This window comes from Eleginops maclovinus, chromosome 9 (genome assembly GCF_036324505.1).
Source record: "Eleginops maclovinus isolate JMC-PN-2008 ecotype Puerto Natales chromosome 9, JC_Emac_rtc_rv5, whole genome shotgun sequence".
NCBI lineage: Eukaryota > Metazoa > Chordata > Actinopteri > Perciformes > Eleginopidae > Eleginops > Eleginops maclovinus.
In genome coordinates this window covers 2,023,612-2,041,579 of record NC_086357.1, presented here as the reverse complement: position 1 = coordinate 2,041,579, position 17,968 = coordinate 2,023,612, and the positions used below count along the sequence as shown (strand labels likewise).

General features: G+C 41.8%; 1 protein-coding gene across 4 annotated transcripts in view; it reads left to right on the top strand.

Moving 5' to 3' along the window:
• The window catches only part of farp2 (FERM, RhoGEF and pleckstrin domain protein 2), a 31,685-nt gene extending 15,142 nt beyond the window's left edge, over positions 1-16,543 (top strand). The window contains exons 14-27 of one of the 4 annotated variants that reach the window (XR_010166424.1): positions 4,586-4,773; positions 5,018-5,107; positions 7,070-7,203; positions 7,529-7,610; positions 7,696-7,933; positions 9,480-9,610; positions 9,684-9,752; positions 9,844-9,933; positions 11,978-12,060; positions 12,264-12,382; positions 12,547-12,710; positions 13,402-13,541; positions 14,059-14,166; positions 14,266-14,417. Coding sequence is in view for 3 of the 4 variants with exons in the window: in XM_063891103.1 (XP_063747173.1) it covers positions 4,586-4,773; positions 5,018-5,107; positions 7,070-7,203; positions 7,529-7,610; positions 7,696-7,933; positions 9,480-9,610; positions 9,684-9,752; positions 9,844-9,933; positions 11,978-12,060; positions 12,264-12,382; positions 12,547-12,710; positions 14,059-14,166; positions 14,266-14,417; positions 15,220-15,313 (1,742 nt within the window). In the remaining variant the exon portion in view is untranslated. Of the gene's footprint in view, positions 1-4,585; positions 4,774-5,017; positions 5,108-7,069; positions 7,204-7,528; positions 7,611-7,695; positions 7,934-9,479; positions 9,611-9,683; positions 9,753-9,843; positions 9,934-11,977; positions 12,061-12,263; positions 12,383-12,546; positions 12,711-13,401; positions 13,542-14,058; positions 14,167-14,265; positions 14,418-15,219 lie in introns of those variants that run through there. The other 3 variants (XM_063891106.1, XM_063891105.1, XM_063891103.1) reach the window with 3 other exon arrangements.
• Positions 16,544-17,968: the final 1,425 nt, after the last annotated feature.

Here is a 17,968-nt window from a genome sequence, read left to right as displayed (position 1 = left end):
CCCTTGTTTGTTTGTGTACAGAGTGGCACTTCCAAATCACAGCCTTCCAAAAATGGCAATGACGATCATGAGCATGGCGGGAGGAGGGGAACAGGGAGCTCAGTGGGAGGGGGTGGGGGGAGGAGGAAGGGAGTTCTTACACCTGAGGCTTTTGAGGCAGAGCTTTTGCGTATAAAACAGAATCCCATGTTTTCAGTGTCCAACTCGCCGCTGCATGTCAGCGAGGAGTTCATAGATGATGATCCCACTGAGATCTCCTTTTATGGGGGGGGGGCCGAGGCCTATTCTTTTGGGCTATCTGATAAGGTAGATCAGTTTGGTTTTGTGGAGGGGTCTGACCTGAGTAAAACCAGGATCTTTAGTTTGGGCATTGAGGACCTGAATGGGAACACTAATCCCTTTCCTGATAGCATTGTGGGTAATTCTGAAACCAGCTCTCTGGTTAATAACCGCTCTGAGTGCAGCTCCCTGGACAACCTGGGGCTCAGCTCTGCAGGCGAGTCCATGTCAGCGAGTTATGGGGGCGCTGACTCCTCCTCGCTCCGCCTGCCAGGCTCTGATATCCAATCAGAGGCCAGCTCCATGGTCAACTTCCCGGCGTACTCGGAGCGTTCTGAAAGCAGCTCTGCTGTGCAGTTTAGTGACCTGGTAGAGCAGCTGGAGCAGCTCAGCTACCCCCCCACGGCCACCGAGGGCTCTGGGAACGGCAGCTCGGACTCAGACTCCGACTGGGGCTCTGACAGCGTCCTCCCCCCCGAGCAGAACCTGTTCTACAGTAACCCGCTGACGGGGGGCAGTGGAATTGAGGGTTTTCTCCTTCAGTGTCACAACCTGCAGGCCATGGCTCTCGCAGACCCCTCTGGACCCCCTCAGTTTAAAATGTAAATCAAATTGATTTTAAGCACATGATTATTAATAATGACATTAAGAAGCAGGTTGATCCAACCGGCAACGTGAAGCCATTCCCCCCCAATTTGTGATGTGCTAAAAAATAGGTATTCTCAGAGGATACTAACACTTTCATTTCAGACATTGTTGATTTTGTTATTCTTTTTTTTGTCCTCCTTCTTTGGCTCTGTGTAGTTTTTTTTCCAACCATACAGCCTCTTAAAAAAACACCTGACATGCAGAACGCTTTTTGTAGTCGTAAAAAACAGATCCATTTTCTGCTGGTGTCCGGTTGGCTTTATGTATGTCTATGTATAGTCATTTCTAACGGCCTGCACTCCCATCAGTTGGTACACATCTTTGTAGTGTTCAATTGATTTAGTTCCAAGATCTAGACTACTCATGAAACTTGGCTCGTATGTGGCCTTCATTTTCATGAGATTCTTGAATAACCTAGTTATTTCATAGTCCTTGTCCTATATAAAACATTCAGCTTATTTAGAGCAAACATTGATTATTGGGGAATCCCTCATGAATTTCAGAAAAAGAAAAACATTCTATGCTTTTACTTTGGAAGCTTTCTATAATTCAATAGGTGTTCATGTCATTTAAAACATTAATATACACACTGACATGGGGCTGTCTTTTTAGATAAGCCTCATATCAGACCAACAGGTACTGTTATGTCCCAATTCATTTTGTGCTTTCAAAATACTGTTTTAAAATCAAAATGAACTGGCTTTAAAATAGTTTTCAGTTGCTACTGCGTTTGCAGTTTTCCAGTAGTTACTCATTGATAATCTGTATTAAAACTCAGAGTAAAAATCTAAGTGATAGTAGTCCCGCTCAGTGATCCTCACAGGCCTCCTGTTTGAAAACACTGGAGCTCCTCTTCAGTTTGCACTTCTGTGCCTCTCTGACACCTGCTGGCTGAACTCGGCACTATCCAGGTGGACTAGTCCACAGTATGTAGACAGTGTCATGGAGGTTCATGTCTCCATCTATTTTAGACACAAATAACATTTTGCCTCATGCTGAACTATGTTAAAGAATGTAAGCAGTGTACTAAAGAGCCATTGAGTACACTGTTAACACCACTTTCTACTTCTAAATGAATGTATCATTTTACACGTTTGTAAGGCTTTGTGCTTCTGTAGTAAGCGGGACAGAAGTACTGTTATTACATTAAGAATGCAGTGCTTTCCAACATTAGAAAGATCAATGATTGTAAGTGGTAGGAAACCCATTAGATATTGTAGGTAAGGCTTTTATTGAAGCATCAGTGCACAACTCATTTGATGTCGCTTTGACTCTTTCATATGGCCTTTAGCATGTTTTAGTGTTAGTTATGGTCAGGGTACCAACAAGGTGGTACTCTGTTGATTGGAAGGAACGGGGATCTTTTGCACATTAGCTATGAATATCTCGGTACTTTTATATTAGCTGGATATTTTAATGTTTTTTAAGTATTTGTATAGGAACGGTCCTTCGTTGTGAGGTGGTTCGTTGCTCACACAATAGCATGCACAAAGCTTTTTTAACTGCTCTTTTTGTTTAGTCAACTCTCTTAAAATAAAGGTACTCGTGCCATAAAACACAGAACGTTTATATTGTGTTCAAATCTAAATAATCACTAGTGTTTTTGTTCATCAACTCGTGTCACTTGCTGAGAGCAAGTCCCTGTTTGCCTTTGAGCTCACTTTATTTTACAGAAGACTTTACTTGCACAGCTGGCTATTTCTGTACACGATACAGTTTTCTTTTATCCTTGCGCCGCAGTGCCTTATAGCACTTCACTCTTCTCGTGCAACATTATTTCTTGCATATCTCAGGTGTATGATCCTGTTTACTTAGTATAGTGTAGATGTTGCCGCTGAACATCTCTGTGGAAAAGGGGCTGTCTAGAGGCATTTGTTAAACACTCACAAGTTCTCATTGTCATTTTGAGGATGGCCATTTTCAATTTCCCCAATGAAAACTTTGTCTGGAACAGTCTTTTGTTTCATGTGCCATCAGCTACCTTTTAGACCAGGAGGAGTTGCTGTTGTTTTGATGGCTTTTTCTTATTTTTGCCTTTTTTCTGCCATGTAATTTTTCCGAAATCTCAACTAAATATTGAATTAACAACGGGCTGATTGATTATAACCAGCTAAGCTAACAGCACTTAGGCATCCAGTAATCAACACTTAATCCTGAACGTATGTATATTGACCTATTATAAACAACCTGTACTTTAATGTGTGTATGCTTTTACGCTCAAGAATAAAGTAATCACTTTTTGTTACCATGAATGTCAAGACTAAACATTATTTTTTAAGTTACACAGCCGCAGATGGAAGACGCATTATGGAGGTCATTCTTTAACTGCTTTAGGAAACATGCTTGCAATGTGCACGTTGAAAGAATATGCATGTCTTAGATCATGAAAGATAATGTTTACCTTGGATTGTTGTAGAAATATGAGGCTTTGGGGGGTTATACAGACAAACTGGACATATCGTGTATAGGTGTGCTAATTAATTCATAAAAACTCAACTAACTGATCCAACACAAAAAAAGGAAAAGCTGGTTTCACTTGCAAGTGCAATGTGCTCAAAATGATCCTGTGGTCCTCACATCACTCCTTTTTGAATTTCTCAATCACTTATTGTTCTAGAGAGTGAATAACCTTATTGGTATGGAGGGATTAAAGATTAACACTATTTTAAAAAGATGCAAGTGAATACACACTGCCTTTTTAATGTTGTGGCAGTAAACGTGGATTGTTGGGTGTTGGGTCGGACTCAGGATTCCTCAGCCTGACTCCAGTGTGCTGGCTGTTTGCACAGGCTCTGTGCCAAGTCATTCCACAGCGCAGCCCCGTCCTCCTGCTGTGGAGCCGCTCTGAACCCCCCCCCCCCCCTTGTGTCATTCCCTGTGGGAACAAACTATAAACAACTATCGGCCCTCCAGACAAGCCACATTCCTGATAAGTCTTTGCTTGAGCAATTATTTCCGGGTCGAGTCGTGACTTTTTTTTCTTTTTTCTTCTTTCCTCTCAGCCTTCCCCCGCTCCTGTTTTTTTCTCTCTCTGATAGCAGTGGAGGAGCAGTTGTGGTGACCTGTGACTCAGTGAGGGGGATAGCCCGGCTTTTCATCTGCTTGTTATGTCTCCTCATTTGTTGTGTAGCGAAGCTCACAGGTTGAACAAAGGCAAGAAGAGCCCGTTCTCTGAAATGGAGCCGGAGCGAGTTTGAGTTGGCAAGAATCATTTTGTCCTACTTGTGGAGGGCTCTGAAAACAATGGCAGGGGGAAAATGTGGGAACCATTACTTGCCTCTGATGTCTCCCTTTCATTTGTGGCCAGTGTGTGTGAGGAACCCCTCCACTTGTTTTAATTTAGATGTGTTTGTTTTTTGAGAGGAAATTAGATAATTGTGGAAAAACAGCAAGGTTAAGATAAAGATGTGTCTCAAGACTGTATGCAACATAAAGCACTGTGAGGCTTTTTAGTTCCACTTCTTGTGCAGCCCATGTGAGTTAAACCCTGCCCATTTCAAGATCATGTTTTTCCTGTTAAGGAAGAGTCCTTTAACCATGAATTCTCCCCTAACACCTTGCACTGCAGTCTCTACTTGAGCTGACTAGTTAAACAGATTTTATAGATACCATACTGATATATATACACTTTTAAATGTATGTTGTCCTTCGTCCACAGATGCAGTGTTGGACAGCCCTCAGCACTCACCCTTCACCTCCAAAGGCCCCTCCCTCTGCATGTCTCCCTCCTTCCAGATGTCAACCCTCAGCCTGCCGGGCCAGGCCTCATCCCCCCTGCAAAGCCCCATCCTGAGCGAGGTGGGCAGCAATGCCAGGCTAGAGGAGGAAGAGGAGGGCAGGAGGAAGGTACACCGCCTCACAGCCCATTATGAGTAGGAGTCGTGTATAATAGGATGGGACCCATGCAATCATTATTCTGTGACAGAAAGTGATCCCTTTATTGTTACTGAGTGTGAAGCCTCATTCATATTCACATTTGTATTCAATATTTGAATCCTGTATAAAGGGAAAGTTAGTTTGGAAGTGAGTATATTTAAATGTTTTGTTGGAGGGGATGTTGATTATCACTCGTGTCCCTCCTCTTCCTCAGCGATATCCCACCGACAAGGCCTACTTCATTGCCAAAGAGATTCTAACCACAGAGCGAACGTACCTGAAAGACTTGGAGGTCATCACTGTGGTGAGTTACTTTTGATTTATTGTTTTAGTTTGGAATGTGGCAATGTATAAATGAGAAACTTTATTCGTACAGCACCTTCATGCTGGAAATGTAGCACAAAGTTCTACACAATAACTGCTTTGGGATAAAATCGAGAACAAATAAGCACAAGGCATACCAAAACATAAAAAATCAGCCTAATTCAATAGTGAAAAAGATAAACAAATCTGCAGCATGCTTATACAGTATACATCAACAGGTCTCTGATGTGGTCCTTTAAAAAACACACATAGACACCTGCACCGTATGCTTCTATTAATATAATGTAGAAAAGGACAATCAAAAATGTACTATAATAATGACTTCATAGACATTGAAAAGGAATAACAAATACCCTATACCTTACTGATATTCAGTTCACTACAAAAATAACTTCCTATTAAAGTAATGATTATGGGAAGACTCACCTTCCTTTCATTTGGATTATTTTCCTCACACAGATATGAATAATTTCAAACCGAACATCAGTTGTACGTAGTCCACAAACTTGTTCATTCTTAACCCCTATTTTTTATAATTAGCAATCTTTTCTAAGCCCAATACAGAACAGTCCAGCACACATGCAGAGCAGACACCCCACCATAAACTGCTAGAGAGCTCACCCAGAGGAGACTCGACTGATGGTTAGAATGGTCACAGTTTATGGGGCGCTCCTGCAGGATATCACATGAACACGTAAATGTAATTTTCTCAAAGTATTTTAGCAAATCATTATGAAGGTCTAGCCAGAGAGGACTCAACCGCTGGATGATGTTGTTTTGAGAAAAACCTGCCTCCTTATATTGTGACAGCATCATGTCTATCATTCTACCTCCTGTATACTAAGGTTGCTTTCCCTTTCCTCTTTCCGTGTGAGTGAGTGACCTTATGTTGTCATGGTTTTATAGTTTGATACATTCCCCTGTATAACAATGTCGAGCTTATAAGGTTTTATAAATAGTTTACTGTGACCTGATAAGCAGGGTGCGATTTGACAAAAAAACAGAGGGGGGGGATGTGTTTTTATTTATTTATTCATAGACAAGAACATTGGATTTTTAACTTGCATAACTAGGGAGAAAAAAACGCAAAAAGTAGACAGGCCCTTTTTTCGGGTCCGTGGATTAGTCCCCATCACAACATGGCAAAACTTTTAATAACCCAGACATGGATTTCTATTCAACGTCACAAAAACATGCGTACGCACTAACAGGCAGAAAGCACCATAGAACAGCATCAATGCTCTCCATGAAAAGACCCTCCAATTAACTTAAATCAAACACTCAAAATAATTCACTAAATAGCACAACGTGCTGTCAACACTCAGGGACAGGTCTGGAAAACTAGACAAAGTAAACAGTCGGCTCTGGTGACAAATTTGTGGTGGCTTTTTCGTTTTTCCTATCGGGGCATTGTCTGCAGCATTTCGGCCCTCTTCTATCCACAATTCTGCAAATGGGTCCTGTAAAGTAAGATGATATGCTGCTCTGAACGCGTTTCATGTTTGGTTCAGCGCTGTTTTTCCTGCGAAGTTCCCGCACAAAAATGTTACAATGTTTTTGTGTTCGATGACGTTCAGAAATATGCACCGTCTGCCAGAAGGCTGCTGAATAGCCTACTCTGATGTAAAGACACTGAAGATCGTTAGATTTCAAGAGTTTAAGTAGGCTAGCAGTTAAGTTGCATTCATCGCTATCAAGGGGGGGAAATCCTTGTCCCCACCGGAGATAAAAATAATTTAGCAGAGGTAGGGATAGGAAAACCAGAGGGGGGGAAATCCTCACCATCCCCCCCTACAAATCGCACCCTGCTGATAAGTGAAGGGCTATTAATCCATGCTATGCCCAACTCATAAGCCCATTTACAGTTTTCATGTTTGCACACAAGTTCATTTATTAGGAGAGTATTGGCATCAGCAGTTTGTTTCCCTCCCCCCGCTCCCAGTGGTTTCGCAGCGCTGTGATCAAAGAAAACGCCATGCCTGAAGGCCTGATGACCCTCCTCTTCTCCAACATCGACCCCATCTACGAGTTCCATCGGGGCTTCCTCAAGGAGTTAGACCAGAGGCTGGCTCTCTGGTATGTCCCCCTCACTGTTTCAGAATCAGAATTCCATTATTAGCTTCAGGGACGTATACAGTCCTCATCCATGGCTAACATTTGTACCAGTTAAAAATAAGGTTTTGCACATACAAATGATTATGATTATTGCACAGTAGAATTGTCCTAAAAAAGGATATACTGTATATTGCACATTACAAGATTTCAACAGGCTGTGTTGTGTGAGGGTCTCCCAGGGGACATGATGGTTGTACAGTCTGAATGCTGCAGGAAGGATCTCTGTGTGATAAAGATGTGTGGACTCCTCTTATGCTAAAATAAGGTTAAATGTTCAAACCCTCAGGGAGGGGCGCTCTAACGCTCACGCCAAAGGGGACTACCAGAGGATTGGTGATGTGATGCTGAGGAACATGTGTGCTCTAAAGGTGAGAATCCCTCTCCTCTACATGTTTGTCTTACCAGCAGAATGTCCTGTGTTTCACGCTCCTGGTGTTTTATCGCCATCCTCAGGAGTTCACCAGCTTCCTGCAGAAACACGACGAGGTGCTGACAGAGCTTGAGAAAGCCTCTAAGAGGCTGAAGAAGCTGGAGACGGTGTACAAAGAGTTTGAGCTGCAGAAGGTCTGCTACCTGCCTCTCAACACATTCCTGCTCAAGCCCATCCAGCGCCTCATGCACTACAAACTCATCCTGGAGAGGCTGTGCAAGCATTACTCCCCCAGCCACCGCGACCACGACGACTGCAAGGGTGAGTCCCCCTCTCATGTCCCCTATCTAATTATGTAAGGGATAATGCACAACAAGGTCATTTATGTTATAAAAGAACCCCTGACATTGTGTGAAGCGGCCACATACTAAATAAACCAATGCCTCCACTCTGTATTCATAGAGAATTATTTTATCGACTTAAAAATGAATGTATCGCTTCTGCTTCAAACCAAATAGTCCTTTAAGTACGCACCAACACCGGCAACAGCAATGTAACTCAAAGTGACGGTTCACTGTTACTGCCAGTCTGTTCACCGTTCCTTTTCTACTAACAAGTCCTTAAACACTGCCAGAGCCCATACCGTGTTCCTGTCAGTGTGTTGGACGTCAGAGAATGCCACAGAAGAAGGCAGACAACAAGTGCACTCTGTCTTTAACCTCTTTCCTCCTCTCGCTTCATCCTCAGCAATGATCTTTATTTTGCTTAGCAGCGGTGTGATATTTAGTATTAATAGCCTCTGAAATGTCACTTGGCCAGTCAGAATCGAGTATTCAACTAATCTGTGTGATAATAATAATAGTTATGACACCATCTCGGATTACTTTACTAATGCTTTTATTGGCAACAGTCTAATGATCATGTGGATTTGATATGAAGTTTTTACTACTGCTTTCAATCAGTAAAAAAATGTATTTGCTCTAATGACAATAAATCGCAAGTCCTGAATACTAGGCAGGAACTCTTCTATGCCTTTCATGGTGTAGATATTTAGTCAGGCAGGTGCTTCACACATGCATGATGTTTTTATGACAAAGTGAATAATTTATTCTGTTGGTTTGAAGCTTCATTTAAAGTGTTGATGATCACATACTGTATTATTCAATATTGAAATGCTGGATAGCTTATCTTTCTAGGCAGATATTATGTTGTCTGATCTTTGTGCAAAGGTTAAACACATATGGTGAAGAGTTGTTCCTGCCTTCTCGAACATGTTACTTAATAAAGTGCAATTTAGTCAAATACAAATACTCTTCTCAATGAAACCAAGATGAGAGTGATTTTCTTTTTAGCAGGATGAATGATTGTCAGCTTCAATAGGCAGTGTGTATAAACAAAGGAAAAGAGCAGACATCTAGGTGTAGTCAGCCTACTATCACCGTAAGAATATATCTAAGATTATAGGGATTTAATTGTCTGCAGGATTTGGAAAACCTTTATTAGGGATTTGTCATCAGAAGTCTTGACTACTGAAATGGTTTCTTTGCAGGACTATCTATAATGTGTTCTTATGCTTTTATTGTCTTTTTGTAAAGCACTTTGATATGCCTTATGTTGAAATGTGCTATATAAATAAACTTACCTTTCCTTACTGTCAGTCAAGTAAACTGTTTACATGATGGGAATAAAACTGGCTGGATTCTTGTGGTTTACTTAAAATAATATGAAGTGTTTAAACATTTTTATTACAAAATATCTACAAATGTTCTCTTTCTGAAGCCTTCTCCTCTCCTTGCTCTGCTGAGATGGTTTGAAGACAGTGTGTTGGTCTGTGGTTTTTGCTTGACTCTATGCTGTCTCCCTGCAGAGGCTCTGAAGGAGGTGGCAGAGATAGCCACTCAGCTGCAGAGCAGTCTGATCCGACTGGAGAACTTCCAGAAGCTGACGGAGCTACAGAGAGACCTGATCGGGATCGAGAACCTGACAGCCCCGGGCAGGGTGAGTGCAATGACATGCAGCAGAGGGCAGGGGGTGCTGGGTAACTGAGTCTCTGACAACCTTCTGTTTTCAGGAGTTCATACGAGAGGGCTGTCTGTACAAGCTCACCAAGAAAGGACTGCAGCAAAGGATGTTTTTCCTGGTGAGTGCGGCACTACCAACATTGTATTTAAAGCTTCAACACTTGCCCTTCAATGCCGTTAAAAGATGTAATGTTTCTGTTGTCTCTTTAGTTCTCAGACATGCTCCTCTACACGAGCAAAGGTGTGACAGCGACCAATCAGTTCAAAGTGCACGGCCAGCTGCCCCTCCCTGGCATGATTGTGAGTCATCTTCTCCTTTTAACTTTGTCCCTCATTATCCTTCATCACTCCCGTAGCCATCCCAGCACAGCTTCAGGTACATCAGTGTAGAAGAAGAATACCTGCTGGTGACATGTTTGGGTATTCAGTATGATCTCATCAGTGTGTTGAGAAGGGAGGGCCTGGGTCTCCTAATTCTGCATGTCTCTGTTTTACTCCTGGCTGCAGCTCATAGTGCTGGATGCCCCGGTAAGTGTTCTGAGCTCTGCCAGCTCGGATGCCCAAACCCTACCCTTCTTCTCCCATGCTTGTGTAGAAGAAAACACCCAAAACAAACACATAGCAGATCGATCAAGATGCTTGCAACTTTAATTAGTTGTGTATCAAACAGTAATGATCTCAAATGACAAATTAGAAGCAGTTCTGTTTCTTCATGCCATAACTGAAGGGTTGTGATTTGGACTTGGGTAATGATGGAGCGTTTCATGTTTGACCTCCACACAGACGCATATACAGTAAAGGAAATAAGTATTTGATCCCCTGCTGATTTAGTAAGTCTGCCCACTTACAAAGAACTGAACAGTCTATACTTTAATGGTAGGTTTATTTAAACAGTGAGAGACAGAATATCAAAAAGAAAATCCAGAAATGTAGATTAAAAAAAAGATATAAATTGATTTGCATTTAATTGGGGTAAATGAGTATTTGATCCCCTTACAATCACAGAGCGGTTAAATAAGTCCTCTCACTTTAAGAAAGTACTCCTGATGTCAACTCTTTACCTGGATAAAAGACACCTGTCCACAGTCAATAAATCAGATTACAACCTCTCCACCGAGGACAAGACCAGAGACAGGTCTTGTGATCATGGTGGAACTAATGTATAAGGACATCAGGGACAAGATTGTAGACCAGCACAAGACTGGAATAGAAGACAAGACCACCAGCAAGCTTTCTCACCACTCGGTGAGAAAGAGACAACTGGTTTGATTATAAGAGAATGGAAGAGGCACAAAATGACCATCAATCGCCCTCGGTCTGCGGCTCCACCATCTAAGATCTCACCTCTTGGGGCATCAATGATCATGAGAAAGATGAGGGGTCAGCCAAGAACTACACAGGAGGGACTTGTTAATGATCTGAAGGCAGCTGGGACCACAGTCACCAAGAAAACTACTGGTAACACACTGCGCCGTAATGGATGAAAATCCTGCAGCGCCGGCAGGGTCCCCTGCTCAAGAAGGCACATTTACAGGCCGTCTGAAGTCTGCCAGTGATCCTCTGAAGGATTCAGAGAAGGCTTATGAAAAGGTGATGTGGTCAGATGAGACCAACATCAAGATCTTAGGCATCAACTCCACATGTCGTGTTTGGAGGAAGAGAAATGCTGCCTATGACCAGAAGAACACCGTCCCCAGCATCAAGTATGGAGGTGGAAACAGCATACTTTGGGGGGGGGGGTTCTCTGCTAAGGGGACAGGATGATTCACCGCATCGATCAAGGGGATCAAATACTCATTTACCCCAATTAAATGCAAATCAATTTATAAAATTTTTTTAATGTACATTTGTGGATTTTCTTTTTGATATTCTGTCTCTCACTGTTAAAATAAACCTACCATTAAAAGTATAGACTGTTCAGTTCTTTGTAGAAGGGGATCAAATACATATTTCTTTCACTGTAGATGCTCCGGTAGAGCAGGTCTGTGAATGGAGTCACACTCTTCGACTGTGTTCCTCTGGTTTTCCCCAGCATTAAAGGGATAGGTTGAATATTTTCTGTGAAGTCGTATGAGGAACATATCAATAGTCAGTGTTTTAACAACAGTCGATGATGTTCGACAGAGGATCTGAAGCTCTTATCTATGAATGGGAAAAAAAGCTTCCAATTATTATTTACTTAAACTGATAGATGTTTTTAAGTGGACATTTTTGCTGCCCTCCTCCAGAGCACACTGAATATGGTCAATTATACAACCCCATAACCATCCTTCAAAGCATTAATGGTAAACAAATGTGTTTTGAAGCTTTGGATGTTTGGCCAATGTTTTTCTCTTGTTTTTAGGTTGAGGAAAGTGAAAACGAATGGTCGGTCCCCCACTGCTTCACCATCTACTCTGCTCAGAGGACCATAGTCGTGGCTGCCAGGTGAGACGTGGAAAGAAGAGTAAAGTCTATTAAAGGACTAGAAGTCACACTGCTGTGTCTACATGGTCTAAACAGAACCACCTATTAAAACACAGTTAAATATGACACCATCTGTGGTCTCTTCAAGGTCACTTAACCTTTCTAATGATGTAGTTTGATCTGCTATCGACACTATAATGGTGTGTGTGTGTGTGTGTGTACAGCTCTAAAGTGGAGATGGGGAAGTGGATTGAAGATCTGAACTTGGCCATAGACATGTCCAAGAAGTCCCAGGAGAAATCCAGTATCTTCCTGGATGCCGGACTCACCGATCACTCCAACCGTAAGAGTTTGTGTTCCCTGGAGATGTGTCTGCAGTACCCAGAGATTTTTTTATGCTTTCCTCAACTTAGGAGAGTCTTTCCCAAAAGCTTTTTCCTCGTGATTGTGAAACTGTTTAAAGGTAGTTAATCCCTTCCTTCCTCCAAACAACTCGTCCCTCCTCAGGATCATCTGATGAGGTTTCTCTGGAGCAGGAGTCGGAGGACGACATGAACTCCTCCCGCACGTCACTGGACAAGCAGACACACCACCGCGCCAACACCACCATGCATGTGTGCTGGCATCGCAACACCAGCGTGTCTATGTCTGATCACAGCCAGGCTGTGGAGGTACTCCTCCCCTGCCCACACTCACACTCACCTACACACTCATTGACATCTCCACACACTTCAAACATGTTTGCAAAACACATTCAAAGTATTCCAATTCACGTTTAAGTGGCATACGCCACCTCTGCAGCGGTGGATTTGAGAGGATCAGCAGCCATCGCTCCGGGTCAACCTCTGCGTTTCACCTTCTTTCACCTTTCAGTTTCCTTTTCATGCCCCTCTTTTTCCTCCCTTAATATCCTGTGTTTCTAATGTTTGACTGAAGCATGTTCTCAAAGACTTTCTTCTTGTTTCTTATGCAGCTGATGGGATATTTATGAAAGCCCTGATGGGCAAGTGAGAAGAAAATCTGGTAAACCAAAAGTCTGATCCTTTCCTCTCTATCTTCAGCTGTAAGAAAAACATAGCCCCAAATTGCCCCCATAGGTGTGTCTGATGAAGTGAGAGTAAGTGGCTTGGGAAAGAAGCGTCAGCAGAATAATGTACAATGTAAATTTTAAAAAAGCATTACCAGACTTTTTCTCACTTGCCTCTCAATATTAATACATAAATATATAACAATAAATCCTTCCTGACCCGTTCTCACTCCACAGATCTGCAGGACTTCCTAACTGCTCGTTCTTCCTCTCTGAGCTAACATGCTAACACTTTGTTGACTCCCTCTGTCCCTCTTGTCTCTTCACCCTCTCAGTGTACGGCTCTCCAGCTGTCTCTCCTGAGCTGCCTCCTCGCTATCTGCTCGGTCAGGGCCAGAGACCAAACACCATCACACATGTTTGCTGGTACCGAAACCAGAACCTCTCTCTCACTGATTACCTGCGCATGGACCAGGTACTAGAGCCACAGTAGATATTAGAGGACATAGTACTATAGTAAGAGAAGAAAGCACAACAGCCAAGTTTAACTTTTTATTAAATGGAAAGCAAACATTGTTATTGTTTATTGACATTTCAAACTGGATTATTTGTTCATATTTCACATTTAAGCCTCTATATCCCATGAGGTACAACATTAAAATAGATTGCACTCAAATCAAAACATTCACTAGAGTCTAACCCAACAGAACATGTAAACAACTCAAAATAGCAGTAATAAAATAAAGTTAAGACAAATACCAACTCAAAAAACAGTGAGATGAGCAGTAAAACATGGCTCATTCAATTAGTACAAATTAGCTTCCTCCATTTTCAAGTGAGAGTGTGCCTCAACACCTAAAAAAACCCCTCATTTATTCACAAACACGTCTATGTTATAAGTGCAATATATCACAACCAAGCCCTCATACACTGCCACACCTCACTGCCAACCATTGACTTCCCACTGTCTGACCTCTCTATGTTCTGTGTAGAACCAGCTCTCGGGTTACCTGCTGAGGAAGTTCAAGAACAGTAACGGCTGGCAGAAACTCTGGGTGGTCTTCACCAACTTCTGCTTGTTCTTCTACAAGACTCACCAGGTCAGCAGACATAACCTGAGACCAACGACTTCTGCTACACGTTTGAAAGAGTTAAGTTAGGCGAGTGTGTCTGTGATCTGAACGCGTCTCTGTTTGCAGGACGACTTCCCACTGGCCAGCCTCCCCCTGCTCGGCTACACCGTCAGCACCCCCGAGGAGTCGGACAGCATTCACAAGGAATACGTCTTCAAGCTGCAGTTCAAGTCCCATGTTTACTTTTTCCGGGCTGAAAGCGAGTACACTTTTGAAAGGTATGCAACCTGTTTTGAATTCCCAGAATACTGTAGTTCTATCCATAGGTCAGTACCGGAGACCTGAGAGGCAGGCTGTGAAAAAAAGTTCTGGTGATCCAACTTCTCTTTCATTTGTTTTTTGATTGTTTTTTTTGCTGATGAAAAACATGTTGTCCACTGAAGCTATCATTTCAACACCACCTCATGATCTAAACAGCACGCGTCTATCGTTTTACCAACCCAGTTGAGATTTAACCACGCCCACTACCACATTAACCTAGATCTGCGTGACCGCGTCATGGACGTGTAAAGAGAACATCAGCGTCCCTGAGATTGATGGAGTAATATCAGTCTACTCTAGTTTTCACAGTTTCATAGAGCAGCGTTTTTCCATGTGAAAGACGATCACAGTTAGGCAAAGCTGAGTAAATGTTAATTTTTGATATTAATTCACCATGGACTTAAAAATAATAAACCAGAAAACAATATGTAGTTTAATGGCGTGTGTTTTGTTTTTGTCACGTTTTGTACATGAGTACAGTATTTAAATCTAAACTGGGTTGGTAAAACGATCGACTTACACAGGACTGGAAAAATGTTTTTCTTAGGTTATATTTAACTTATCCATGCTCTTTAAACGCAAGGGACATATATTGTGTGTCAGCAAGTTGTGTTACATAAATGCCATGTGTTGGGCTTTAACGTCTTGAGGAATATTTTAGATCAGCAGAATAATCATACTCTTTGGCCTCTCAGGGCTTCTGTAGGTCAGCCTTAAAGTGGTAGTAAGCTTTTTTAAACCTTGATGGTGTCTTCACAGATGGATGGAGGTGATCAAGAGTGCAGCCAGCACCACAGGCCGGATGAGCCTGCTCATACCCAAAGGAGGTCCCATGGAGATAAACGGAAACTGAATCAGGGTGTACCTGGAGGCTGGGCCCCCGGGACATCAGGAAACGATGCTTTTCAAGGCAAGATTTGGACAATAACAACTGGAGACTGAAAGATACTGCCAGTTTAAGTGTTAACGTTCAGCCTAAGGATTTAATTCTAATGGTTCTGTGCATTTCTTTTTGAAAAATTATGTAAATGATAACATTTTTACCGTTAACAGGATATTATAAAAGGGAGAAATGTACATTTTGATCAGTTTTTGCATGTGTAGCACCCAATTAGGCTATAATGTTATATGGGACCAAGGCTAACACAAAGGGCTACACTTCAGATTTTTCTGAAGGACTTTACTCCTCAGCACATGATGACTGAAGCTTTGTTGGGCACAGAGGATTTACAGTATGTGGAAAATGAAGGCACATGATGCCTTGTGCTCTGTGTACTTTGAGAGGGTAAGTGTGAGAGATGAAGGTGAGCAGAAAGTTCACAGGATGTTGGAAAAAAGTTTACCAGTAGAAGTGGGTACATTCAAGGAGATGCATAAGATGTTCCGATAAATTCAGGCTGCTCATACAATCTGGTTTCAACATTTCTGAGAGTTTTAAGAATAAACCTGTGAGTGTAAGCATAAGCAGTGTCTATTCCTGAGCTTACTGATGAAGGGAGGATACAAAGGAAGGTGAAAGGGAGATTAGTTGGGCAGCATTATGGCCGGTTTGGTGCTACAAATCTCTCTAATATAAAAAGCATCTTGTTTTTATTTTTGCATAGGTATAACTGTTTCGAGAAATATTGTAGAGATTGATCACTCTGCAGATTTTCCGTGAAAAAGCAAAACAGAACAACATAATATGAAGTAATCGTATTGGTGATGTCTGACAGTTTTAGACAAATGGGAGCTGACTGATGGGAGACCCACATGACGCTTGTGAGTTATTTAGCGCACTACATGGTATCATTTGGTATATATATTTTTGTTGTATGAAGACTGGAATCTTTACCCTCTGTGTGTGTGTGTGTGTGTGAGTGTGTGTGCAGAGAAGCCACTGGAGCTTTAATGTAAGGTGATGGATTATTTCCAGACCACCTGACCTGTGTGTGAGGGTCTGACTGTTGCACAGTTAACTTACAGTACGGTATTCCTATTTATTGTTTAGCATGTCATCAGGGTTGTGCTCCTGAATGCCTCCCATGTAGTCTTCATGTTATTCCATTGAAAAGCTAACCAATAAAAGATCATTTCAATCTCACTTTGTGTTGATGCGTTATTTTTACATACTTTGTCTTGCAGTTTTATCTGAAAACTGCTCACAGCATTAAAAAAAAGCTGAGTCACCAAGATGTTTTTTGTCCTGTGCTACCGAACAACTTAAGGACCTAAAGGAAGATCCAGTATCATAGATTAAACAGACAATGATATCATGATATTACAAATAATGACACAACAGCTTTACAGTGTGGTATAACTACGGCTACTTCAGTTAGGGAAGTGTGTCCTGTATTCTGATGACTGAACATGATTGAGTATTGTTTCACTATGAGTTTAGCACACTATCTGAGCTAAAGCAGTTAAATATTGTATCTGGACCTCAGGTGACACTTGGGAGAATGTAATGTTGCTTTCAGGTTTTGTGCTGTGAATGTATTTTTAAGAGGAGGTAACGATTAGTGAAAATAAATCCCACTGAGCCTCGTCATGATCAAGTTATCAGTCACAGTTTAAAGGGTTCTGTGCAGACTGTGTTGAGCTTTCATAAACAAAGCAGGGCATTCCTCAGGCGTGTCCAGACAGCGTGACACAGGGTGGAGCGGCTTCCCCAGAATCACAATATTACTCGTCGACCGAGGACGTTTTTCTCTGTTAGGGAGTGGAGAAGGTGTGCAGCTGCTCGCTGTCAGAGTGTTAGGCTTAAAAACAACATGGCTCAGCAGGAATGGATTTAAACTTGAAACATTTAGTCCACTACCTTTATCTCACAGGTCCGATTAAAAGACTGTTGGCAGATAACAATTTGATAAGCACATCAAACATGTTGCATACTCTGACAGAATGCTATGTGTTGGTTTCAAATCCTTATCACAGAGCTGTAATCACTGCACTCTTACTGGATTAGTGTCAGAGGGAACAAATAACTGACCTTCCTCTTTCACAACTATGTAATGAGTAGGCAGATACCATGTGACATTGTGTTTTCCCCATATTTCCTGCTGTTTAAAAAAAAAAAAACATGCATAGGGCTTTTAATAAATGCTGACACACCTACATTTACCACCAGTGTTGCGAATTCTGCCTCTGATGCCCCACTGCAAAAAAAGCTGTGTCCCGTGTCTAACCAATTCTAGCTGTTCCCCTTGTCTCCAGTCTTAGTAATCAAATCCTTTACTTAAGTCAAAGTACATACAGTTGTCTTAAAATAATCCATTGCAAGTAAAAGTCCTCATTTCAAAATGTTACGTAATTCAAAGTAGAAAAGCATTAGCATCAACATGTTCTTAAAGTATAAAGAGAACTCATATGACCCATTTCAGAATTATATGAAATACAGAAGTATTATCAGCTAAATGTACTTCAAGTATCAAAAGTAAAAGTACTTGTAATGCAAAATGGATCTTTTCAAAGTATTATTCACACGTAAGAGCATTTTAGTATTGTAGTTTGACAATGTGGACCAAAT